We start from the raw sequence: 12057 nt of genomic DNA, 5'->3' as shown, positions 1-12057 counted from the left end.
CAAAGAGTTAGGATAAATGAGGGAAAGGGCAAATTGGAGTAGAAAAGAAATCAGGAAATCCTTCACAGAAGAAGGAACATTTTTTGTGATATGCTGAGGCGGCTTACTTTATTTCAATCACTAAAGTGTCATTTGCAAAAAAATTTTGTTATACTTTTTCCTTTTGAAAATGACAGCCAACAAATACAGAGTTGGTATTTCAATTTTATGTCCTAGAAGTACCATACTGAGGGAATTATAGACTGGTGGTTAGGAAGGTGGGCTCTGGAGTCATGTGACTAAAGTTCAAGGCCTACCTACCACTTACTAGCTTTGTGCCCTTGAGCAGGTGAATTAACTTCTAGGCCTCAGTTTCTTTTTCTGTCAAAGGGGGATTATAATGGTACCGACATCTAATGGTACCTTGCACTTGGCATGGATCTTAGCAGGGAACAAGCTTTCTGTATAGATTAGCTATTGTTGTCATTGTCTTCGTCATCCTCCTCCTCCTCCTCCTCCTCCAGAATGAGAGGCAAAATCAAGCAGTTTAAGATATTTATATTTTATAGACAGAAAGATAGTTACTACTATTAGTTTACTGAGATGGTTGCAAGGATTTGCATTTGAAATGAATTTATGTGGGACTCACCATTTTGCATCATCTGTTGAGGGACCAGAGATAAACACCCTTTTCAGACTCATGAAAAATTTCTTTGCTTTTATAACAAAAACTTTGCTCAGTATATATCAACTGTCTACCAGTATCTACAGATTCTCTAACACAAGAGACACGAATGAAATACTTGCATGTTCTGTTCAAGAGCAAGAGACTGTTGGTGGAGAAATGGTGACTGAGATTGATGAGGCTCTTCACAGCAGTGGAATCACAGAAATAAAAGTTCAAAAGAAAAAAATAGAATCTTTGGATGACAAAAAAAAAAAAAAAAAAAAAAGACCATTGCATCAAAATGTTTCTGAGAAGCTTTTTCCTTGGTGCAAGGTGATTTCTGCACAAATACATTTTCTGTGCTACCATGTAAATAGGATTTCATAGACTATTTCAGTTAAATCAAGAACCTCCCAGCTTTAGTCCTTTGCTAAAGCTTAAAGTTCATTCTTTCAAAGATTGAATGAAGCATGCCCTTAAGTTGGGATATTTGAGTTTCTAGCATGTAAAAAAAAATCAACAGTGTTCCCGTCTAATGCTCATCATTGTAGACAATTATAGGCCTGACAATTTTAGAAATTGTGCAGTGAAGGGCTTTTAAGGAAATATAACCGGTATTAAGGGGAGGCATTAATAGAAGAAAGTAAGAGCTGGAGAACTGTCTGGATTTTGGTTATAGAAATGTTTAGAAATTATATACTGAGTTCTATATTCAAGGATAACCAGTTGAGGCAGGACCTTTAAAAAAAAGATGATAAATGAGGCTCTCAGTACTTGAAACTGTAGCACTTTAGAGGTGAGGAGGAGAACTCCAGGGTGGCCAGAGGCAACCTTGCACCCACTGCAGAGATTCTGTGTCACTCCCCCTCACAGACTTCTACCGATGAGGAAGGACACCAGGTCCATTGCAGGGGGTGATAGTTGTTTCATTGTCCGACTGTTCTTTCTCATCGGCCCTCCAATGCTCCCCTCTGGAGCGGTATAGAATAAGTCCCCTTCCCCATTCACCTTATTGCCTTCCAAAGTTTGAAATTAACTGTCATTTCCCACTTGCACTTTGCTGCTCTGGCAAAACTGGAGCCAACAGAGTATTGGAGCAGCAGTGGATGACCCTCTCTCAGAGCTGAGGTAGAAAGCAAGCCTGTTTAACAAGTAGGGTGGACTTCCTGAGCTGTGAGGTCCCTTCCTCCTTGATGAGTGATGGTTAAAGTACATTTCTGCTTCCCTCACTGGTCCACCTACCACCATCTTCACTGTCCTCTTGGCACTTTCTGGGGTCCCGGACCTCAGAGAGCAGCACCAGGGACTCCAGATGTGACCACACCAACATGACTAATACCATGTGTGGTCTGAATATCCGAAGATGGAGAAAATGCTCCTTACCCACATTCTTTTGGAGACGGAAGCTGAAAACCCAAGGGGCTTTCGTATTGCAGAACTGCTCTGAGTAGGACAAGGTCATTTGTGCATTGCCTTGGTAAGAGATGAGGGGTTCAGTGAAAGAGGAAGAAAGGTTCAGATAGACATGGTGGAAGCTCCCTGATCCTCGGTGTGATATTGCTGCATCCCTCCAAATCTCCATATAGTCTTCTAGCATTTCAAAACGCACAAATCCATTTCTTTTGGAAGCCAGTATGAAGGCCTGCATAGAAGGATTCAAGAATAAGAAGATATATCCGCGCTTGAGGAAGTAAATCACAAGACGCTCTCAGCTATCAGGACAGGGCATTGTCCTGTAACTCTAAGCTGGGGAAGTGGCATTTGGGCTTCATTTTGCAGCTCTATGCCAAGCAGGGGGGTCCAGCTAACCTTTAGGTCATATCAAGGCTCTGCAGTTTAAGATTGAGTTGGTTTCTTTAGTCACCATATCATACCTTTAATAAGCTTTTAATCAACTAAAATTCTTAGATAATTTTTTATAGGAACTACTGTCTAAACAGGCCTCCTGTTTCCTTTATTTGTGCAATTGGTTAAAGGCAATAAATGTAGGACCTACAGTTTTGCTTATTTCATCTGATTCCTTTTAGTTTATTGCTTTAACTAGCTAAAACTGAGTTTGAGTTGTTCTGGCAAAATGTGACTATTAGGCGTATGTGGCATATTTAAATATCATTAGCATTTCTTTGTTTTTATTAAAGTTATTAATAAAAATATTGATCGAGTAAAAAATTAAGACTTCATCATAATATTCTACTAAAGACATTTTACTAATTGCAAAGATTTACTGATAACTTTTTGAGTATGTATTTCAACTGTCTTCAAATCCACCTAAAACTACTAGTCCTCCCTTAATTTTTGTATTCACAGGCTTATCATTGAGATTTTTGTCAAACCGTTTGCCAAAATTAAGATACATCATGTGTAAAAATTCTACCCAAATTAAAAAAAAAAGAAATGGCAGTTTAATTTCATATAAGTTTCCAAAAATTAAAATATTTGTTTCTAATTATTCTCAAACCATCTGTTTGAAAATCCAGTCTAGAATTTTTCTAGGACCTTTAATTACCAATATACATATTCTAATGAGTATTTTATATCAATGACATTTCTCATATGTGAAACAAGAGGACTTCTTTTTTATTTTTACCAGGAGGTAATCTTCCTGCACTGTGCCACACACTTTGATATTCTCTAGATCTAAAACTCACATGATCATTCTCTAGATTTTTCCTCTGACAGGTACTTAGACAAAATTTCAGAATGAGGCTGAGATACTAATGCTTGCATATATATAATTAACAATATCTGGCTTCTTTCATTTATGTGCATATGTTTATCGAACACCCACAATATGAGGGATGACTAGGTACTGGGCACTATTGGAAGGAACAAAACAAACCTGGTCTTTGCTTTCATGAAGCTTATAGCTTAAAGGATGCAGAAGATAAATAATCACTTAAATGAAAATTATTATGTATGGCATGAATGAAATGTCTGGGGTGCTATAAGAGCAGTGACAGGGAGACTTGCTTTAGATCAGAGAGTCAAGGAAGGCCTTCTTGAAGATGTCACTGAAGAATGCATAAGGGTTAAAGACAAGAGACTTAGAGATTATATTGAGAGGATTCAAGTGTGTGTATTAAGATATCTAGGTAGAAAGAATGGAGGCAATAATGGAGAAGCAATATTTGCAGAAATGATGGCTGGAAACTTTCCAGGTTTGAAGAAAGATATGAGTTTATAGATGAAAGTGCCCTCTGAAACCTGAGCAGTATAGATTTAAAAAAAAAAAATCGCTCTTATGGGGACATGGACAATAGAATGCAAGGGGGTCAAACTTAGTAAGGGGAAACTGCAAGGGGAAAATGCAAGGGGGTCAAACTTAGTAAGGGGAAACTGCTATGACAGTTGTCTGGTAGGAGATAGTGATGGCTTAGATGTATTGGTACATGGGGATATGGAGAAAAACAAAAAGTTCTGAGAATCACATAGAAAACTTTGAATAAATAGGATTCAATGAGTGAGTGGATTAGGAATGAGAGAAAGGGGGGTGTCAGGATAGCCTCCAAGGTTTATAGCATGGACAACTGAGGAGATGGAGAAATGCCAGTTGTTAAGTTAGGGAAGATGGAAGCATGACCACATTTGGGGATCATCCCTGAATGCTTGAATTCAGTAGCTGCTGAGAATTACAAATGGGTGAATCAGTAAGCCAGGCCTCCTTGAAGTCCTTTGTGACTTAAAATATGGGATTTCCTGAGCTTCCCAATAAAGTTGATACCTAATTTTTATCTTGGCATCGTTCAAAAATCTGAGTCCACATCATGAACTACAGGGGGCTTGATTCCTTAAGAAGTAAGGTTTAAACACCTCTCGACTATTATTCCAGAGATCCTGGAGTAAATATAAGTTCTGTGGCTACATCACAGTGCAAGTTGGATGTGGGATTTCAATTCTTGGGTTTATAATTTATCTTCTCTGGGTTTATAATTTATCTTCTCTGGAAAATAAGAACATTTTCTTTTCTGTTGATCACAGGGGAGGGTTATGAGCCATAATTAAAGAACAGGTTGGAGCAGTGCTTTGCTCCTTTGTAACATCTGTCTAGGTTTGATCAGTGCTTCAGTATTTGCAATTGTAATGATCTGGTCATTTTCTTTCCCTATCTGCTCAGCATGCAGCACACATTGTAGAAGCTGTGATTCACAGGCTGGCTGTACCTCCTGCCAAGATCCAAACAAGGTCCTGCTCTTTGGGGAATGTCAGTATGAGAGCTGTGCCCCACAGTACTATCTTGACTTCTCCACCAAGATATGCAGAGGTAAAGCTCTTCCTGAACTATGCATTGATTCTTTTACTCAGTGAGCTCCCTTTACTGTAAATGTCTGCTCCCCCACACTGGGAAAATACTGTCATATGTTTAGACTTTCTCTGGTGATAGCAAGAAGTCACCATGTATTATGAATGTATGTAATTTTTTCTTTGTATGTAATTTATTTTTTGTTTTTTAAAGCTTATTTATTTTGAGAGAGAGAGCATGATCAGGGAAGGGGCAGAGAGCAAGGGGGAGAGAGACAATCCTAAGCAGGTTCTGCACCATCAGTGCAGAGCCAGATGTGGGGCTCGAACTCACAAACCATGAGATCATGACCTGAGATTAAGACTTGGCCGCTTAACTGACTACACCACCTAGTCACCCCTGTATGTAATTTATTAATCAAGAAAATATTTTTTAATGTTTGTTTATTTTTTTAATTTTTTTTAACATTTATTTATTTTTGAGAGACAGAGAGAGACAGAGCATGAGCGGGGGAGGGGCAGAGAGTGAGGAAGACACAGAACCCGAAGCAGGCTCCAGGCTTCAAGCTGTCAGCACAGAGCCTGACATGGGGCTCGAACTCACAAACCATGAGATTATGTCGGACGCTTAACTGGCTGAGCAACCCAGGCGCCCCTGTTTATTTTTTAATGTTTATTTGTTTTTGAAAGAGAGAGAGAGAGACAGAGCCTGAGCAGGGGAGGGGCAGAGAGAGAGAGACACACACAGAATCTGTAGTAGGATGTTCGTTAGTCTCCAAGTATTTGTTGTTTTTCCAATTTTTTCTTGTAGTTGATTTCGAGTTTCATAGCATTGTGATCTAAAAATATGCATGGTATGATCTCAACCTTTTTTGTACTTATTGAGGGCTGTTTTGTGTCCCAGTATGTGATCTAGGAGAATATTCCATGTGCACTCAAGAAGAATGTGTATTCTGCTGCTTAAGGATCAAATGTTCTGAATATATCTGTTAAGTCCATCTGGTCCAGCGTGTCATTCAAAGCCATTGGTTTCCTTGTTGATTTTCTGTTTAGATGATCTGCCAATTGCTGTAAGTAGGGTGTTGAAGTCCCCTACTATTATGGTATTATTATCAATGAGTTTCTGTATGTGATTAATTCATTTATATATTTGGGCGCTATCATGTTGGGGGCATAGATGTTTACAATTGTTAGGTCTTCTTGGTGGATAGACCCCTTAATTATGATATAATGTCCTTCTTCATCTCTTGTTACAGTCTTTATTTTAAAATCTAGGTTGTCTGATATAAGTATGGCCACTCCAGTTTTCTTTTGGTGGCCATTAGCATGATAGATGGTTCTCCATCCAGGAGACACAGAATCTGAAGCAGACTCTAGGCTCTGAACTGTCAGCATAGAGCCTGATGTGGGGCTCAAACTCATGAACTGCAAGATCCTGACCTGAGCTGAAGTCAGACGCTTAACGGACTGAGCCACCCAGGTGGCCCTAATGTTTATTTATTTTTGAGAGAGAGAGAGAGAGAGCGGGGGGAGGCAGAGAGTGAGGAAGACACAGAATCCGAAGCTGGCTCTAGTCTCTGAGCTATCCACACAGAGCCTGACACAGGGCTCAAACTCATGAACAGTGAGATCATGACCTGAGCCATAGTTGGAACCTTAACCGACTGAGCATCTAGGTGCAAGAAAATATTTTTGAGCACCTACTGTGTGCCAACTATTGTGCAGAGTTTTGGTAATTAGACCAAAGGTGGCACACTGGAAACCCTCAGGTTGTAGTTGGTCTAAGACAGGGTTATTTTTGGTCCACCTAATGTTCTAGTGTTTTAAATTTTTTAACTAATGCATTTTATATTTTATGTAATTTTTAAATTTTTATTTTAGAGAGCACGAGTGGGGGAGGGGCAAAGAGAGACTGAGAATCCCAAGCAGGTTCCACACCCAGTGCAGAGCCCAACATGAGGCTCAGTCCCACAACCTGTGAGATCATGACCTGAACCGAAATCAAGAGTCGGTTGCTGAACTGACTGAGCCACCCAGGCGCCCCTCATTAATGCGTTTTAACATGTAGAAGAATCGCATACAAAGATTGAGATTTCCTGTCTCTTTTGAAAAAGCCAGATGATCTGGCCACCCTGGGTGTGTGTTTCCATAATGCAACAGTTGGTCACAGATGAGTAGGTCTTGTCCTGTTGCATCTTCAGATCACCACAGTCTCCAACCCTCCCTATCCTGTCACACCAGGCCTGGTTCATAGATTTACATGACCTTCCTGGGACCTGGAGCCACTTGCATTTACAACTCTAGATTGCTAGACTCTATGCTTAATGAAGACAAGGGTTGTATCTTATTTGTTCATCTCTGTCTAACAGACTGAAATGAGTAAAGGCATAGTCCTGTGCTCGAGGAGTTTATAAGGGGGCAGTTTCAAAAACCGAGTACCCTTTTCCTTGTTCTGTCAGTAGTTAGAATTCTTGGGGCTTTTGCTCTTTGAATGGCAGTGGTCAGCAAGGAGAAGAACAGAGGTAAAGGCTGGATTTTCCTTCTATTCTGTTTCCCTTCCCCATTCGTCCATTCTACATGTCTCCCATCTCTTAGCTGGGGCTCAGGTAGAGAGGCCAAACATCTATCACATATGCTGGTGTGTTTTAAAGCTTTGCAAAATTGCACACTCTCTATTCCAAGGAATTCTCTTTGTAGTCAACTTAGGTGGTCTCTGGTGCTCAAGACCACAGTAGCTTTTCTGGTTTTTCCCTTCTAAACAGTGGTTGTCAGTAAGTGGTGAAAAACAAGATTATCACGAATCCTCCATGTGGTAAATGATTTCATAACTTTGCTGGCAATTTTCAAGGCTCTGCTTTAGTCATTTTCCCTCAGGACTGATTCAGCCAAATAAATGAGCGGGATTAACTTTAGAAATCTTGGAAGCACGTGCACTGTCTTACACATTTATCTGCTTCTTTGGGCCTTAGAAATGTTGCATCAAGAAAGAGAGAAAGGTGACTAATGAGAAGTTTCCTCAGTTCTCAGCTGGGAGGGGTGGTGGAGTGAGGATGTCCTGAGTGGAGAATGCTCTCCAAGAAAAACAGTTCAGCAGCAAACATTTATTAAGCTGTTACTCTGTGCCAGGCACTGTGCTAACTCCTTTGCATTCATTCTTTCATTTACTCTGTGCAATAGCCTTATGAAATAGGTACTATTCTTGCCTCTGTCTTACAGATAGGGAAACTGAGGCTCAAATAACTTAAGGAAGATGTGTAAGACATGTGGATGAACAGTATCTAAGCCATGGCTTAAATGGAGACTTGTGTGTCTTCAAAACCCAAGTACTTAACCTATCTTGTCCCATCTTCCATGCATGAAGGACTTAGTTTGCCAGCTAGAACTCTGGCTCTCAGGCATGAGTTTTCTAGCTGCATCAGAGTTGCCTGGGCCTTTAAAAACCACAACAACTATGGGGCACTTGGGTGGTTCAGTCAGTTAAGCATCCAACTTTGGCTCAAGTCATGACCTCACAGTTCGTGAGTTCACGCCCCTCATTGGGCTCTGTGCTGACAGCGCTGAGCCTGGAGCCTGCTTCAGATTCTGTGTCTCCCTCTGTCTCTGCCCCTCCCCTGCTCATTCTCTCTCTCTCTCTCTCTCTCTCTCTCTCTCTCTCTCTCTCTCTCTCAAAAATAATAAATAAACATTTAAAAAACCCACAGCAACTATAACAACAACTATAATAATCATAAGAACAAAAACAATAGTGGCCCCAACATGTTTTCTTTTGCCTCAGTTCTTGAGACTAACTGAATAGTTCTGATGTTGGGCCTGATAATCTGTATTTCTAACAATCATTCTGGATCCCATGGGTGCAATTCCAAGGTTGGAACCCATGAGCACATTAACTCCTTGAAGTCAGAGTCTACCCACTTTTTCTACCCATCTTTTAGTGCTCTGCATTCCACAGGTGCTTACTGAACAAAGAACATGTTAATGAGTCAGCTCTACTGCTAGGGAGATCTTCTGTGATTTCTGTAAGCCTCTTCTTTCTGGACTGTTCCTTTGTGCCCCATTTAATTCTAACATCAGTGGTTCTCTCTGTTGGGTGGGTCAACACCTGATTTTTGAGAGGCAGGAAGCCAGGCAGCCAGCGTCAGTGGAGGCAGCAGATGCATTCTTAGCTGAGTCTCTGACATCACTTCACCTATTGAGCATTTGGAGGAGGTCTGGATTAGGTTTGCAGAGACAGATTGCCCACTCCCTGTAGCTGGCTTTGCATGAAGACACTATGGCACAGGAATAAAGAACTCTGGGGCTATGGAATAAGATTAAGTTGATCTGGCTCCTTGGCAGCCCTACTGACAAGCAGCCTGTGCACAAGCATGGAGTGATCCTTGTACATGCCCGTGTCCAACATAATTAGGAAATACTAAACCTCAGAGAGGCGTTCCGGCTACTACAAGCAGAAACCTCGTTAGGGCTCACTTATCTGACATCTTTCATGTTGTCCTCACTTTACCCTTGCGGCTGCCAGCAGCGTCCTCATAAATTAGTCGCTGGGACTGAGGGTGGACAGACGAAGGTGATCTAACGTGGGCTTCCTTCCTAGAGTGTGATTGGAGTTGCAACGCGTGCTCTGGGCCTCTGAGGACCGACTGCCTACAGTGCATGGATGGCTACGTTCTCCAGGACGGGGCCTGCGTGGAGCAGTGCTCACCATCCTTCTACAGGGACATGGGCCTCTGCAAGAGTAAGTGTCTGGAGCCCCTGCTCTGTGCTGAAGCCAGGGTTCAGCCTCCTCTGGTTTTTACTGTTCTGACAAGCAGTCTGTGGCTAGTTTCCTTTCTGGCTTTGTATTTAATTTCTGGTTTCTTTCCTAAGAGTTTTTCTCTGTTATAGTCAAAATGCCCCCTCTCTCCTTCCCCCATGTCCAGACACGATATTTGCTAAAATTTGAGGTCAGTATGGGAATCTTGGGGGTATATGGCCACGCAAACAGGTATAAGGTGTGGATTTCCTGAAACATTGAACAGTCCTGTCCTCTAGATGCAGAGGTGTGTGTACTCTGGTCATTTGAGCACATGGAAGGCCTGTGCTCACACGTCAGCCCCCTGAAGCCCTGAATGTACCAGATGTCTCACCACCACCTTCCTCTGAACCCCACCCCCTTGGGTCTTGATTTAACACCACAAAACCTTCTGACTCTGAACAACTCTGCAAAGTGCACAGACAGTACTACTGGGATCATTCTTGGGAGACTCTGATAATTGACTGGGTGAGTCAGGAAAGATGGACACTTCAGGCAAGAAAGCCATGGACTAGTTAATAATGATAATGGCTAATATGTGTAGTTTCTAAGTTTGCCCAGTGTTTTCTGTTATTTACTTCGGTCTTTGCCCAGCGAGCTGGGTAGGACGATATGTCCACTCCCATTTAATGGGAGAGAGCATCGAGGCTCAGAGAATGTAATCTCTGATCCTAAATCATCCCCCTGGTAAGTAGAGCAGTAACAACCAGAAGCCTGGTTCCTGACTCCTCATCTTCTGCTTCGTCCAACACATTGGGTCATCTAACTGTTTGGCATCTAATGCTGCCTCCCCACAAGAGCCAGGAGCCCCTTGGAAAGCCATTCACAATTCTGTTGATTTGACTTTTGTCCTTCAGGGTGTAGCAATCACTGTCTCCAATGCCAAGGTCCCCACGAGTGCACTCGCTGTGAAGAGCCATTTTTCCTGTTAGAAGCCCAGTGTGTCCAGGAATGTGAGAAGGGGTACTTTGCAGATCACGCCAATCGCCAATGCGCAGGTAACTTGGAGACTGTGCTGAGTTCTCTGGAGAAAAGCGAGGGCCGCAAGTAAATCAGGTGCGCTGATTCTCAGGTAACCAAGGACAATTTGAATTAAAAGCAGAATGAAAACCCAGGGAGCTCGGCCTAAGTAATTGATGGCTTCCCCTGCACATCTGCCAATTGCTGGTTAAATCGAATATAGAAGTGCAGGCCAATAATTCTCTTGCACAAATCAATATTGTCCCTAAAGGTCTTTATGGAAATGAAGTCAATATTTTATGGAATATAAGGCTTATATTGAACTAAGGTGAGGTATCCACTAACAGTGGATTACCCCTGTTGATATGGGCACAGAATCTTCAGTGTATAGACTGAATTACCGCTGACCTTGGTATTGGCACAATACCCTTGAAGAAGAGGGTTTGTGAGGACGATTTAGTGAGACACACTGAACCTTTTGATCACACTAACGTTAAACCCAAAGAGAGTTTCCTCAGTTTGTTTTCATCATTTCCTTTAAAACTTGGTACCATATACCCCACTTTGAAGAATATCTGGCCTGTAAGAATGATGCCATTCCCCTGGCATGGCATTTTACCTTTCACCAGATTCCTCTGTCTGCATGAGCTTGTTTAATACCCACAATGACTTGGTGGTGAAATATGGCAGACACTATGAATCCTGTTTTATAAGCAAAAAAAAAAAAAAAAAAAAAAGAACAGAGAGAGAGAGAGAGAGAGAGAATGGCTTAAGCAAGAGAGAGAATGGCCAAGCAACATAAAATCAGTTATTAAACCCAAGTTTTCTGATGCCAGTCCAGGGCCCTTTACACTATACTATACCACCTCTCTATAATAAAATCTCCACTAAGGAAGCAGAAAAACTTGGGAGTAAACACTCGATTTGTAGTTTATTGACTTGACCCAAGGAAATAATCCTATGGTCCTTTAAAGAGCTTATTTTCCCCATGCATTTAAAATAGTAATAACAATAACAATAACAACAGCAACAACAACAATAATAATAATAGAATAGTAGTGGTATTAGTAGTATAGCTGAGTCCTAGGCACACAAAAGTCTAGTCTCTTCACATAATAAAACATGTAATCCTCCCAACAGTTATTTGCATTAGGTGTTATTTCTATCCCATTTTTAAGACAAGAAAATCACACCACAGATAGTTAAAGGAACTTGCCCGAAGTGGACAGCCGGTAAGTGGTAGAGGAGGAATGGAACCCAGCGAGGGCCTATGCTCTTAGGCACCATAAACCACCTCCCTTACAAGTCAATATGGTCAATTTTGTAAACAATCCACTTATGTGCAACATTTTCACATCACAGTGCATAAAGTGAAAGTGATGATCTGTGTTCACTTTCCTTCAGAGGGTAGATGGGTTCCTTG

General features: G+C 41.4%; 1 protein-coding gene across 2 annotated transcripts in view; it reads left to right on the top strand.

Annotated features, from left to right (window-relative positions):
- The window catches only part of FRAS1 (Fraser extracellular matrix complex subunit 1), a 426958-nt gene that overhangs the window by 259564 nt on the left and 155337 nt on the right, over positions 1-12057 (top strand). For both annotated transcript variants that reach the window (XM_045056179.1, XM_023253019.2), the window contains 3 exons: positions 4761-4907; positions 9477-9617; positions 10532-10672. In XM_045056179.1, coding sequence (XP_044912114.1) covers positions 4761-4907; positions 9477-9617; positions 10532-10672 — 429 coding nt within the window. The remainder of the gene's footprint in view (positions 1-4760; positions 4908-9476; positions 9618-10531; positions 10673-12057) is intronic.

This window comes from Felis catus, chromosome B1 (assembly GCF_018350175.1).
Source record: "Felis catus isolate Fca126 chromosome B1, F.catus_Fca126_mat1.0, whole genome shotgun sequence".
Classification (NCBI taxonomy): Eukaryota; Metazoa; Chordata; class Mammalia; order Carnivora; family Felidae; genus Felis; species Felis catus.
This window is presented reverse-complemented; position numbering and strand designations above follow the sequence as displayed.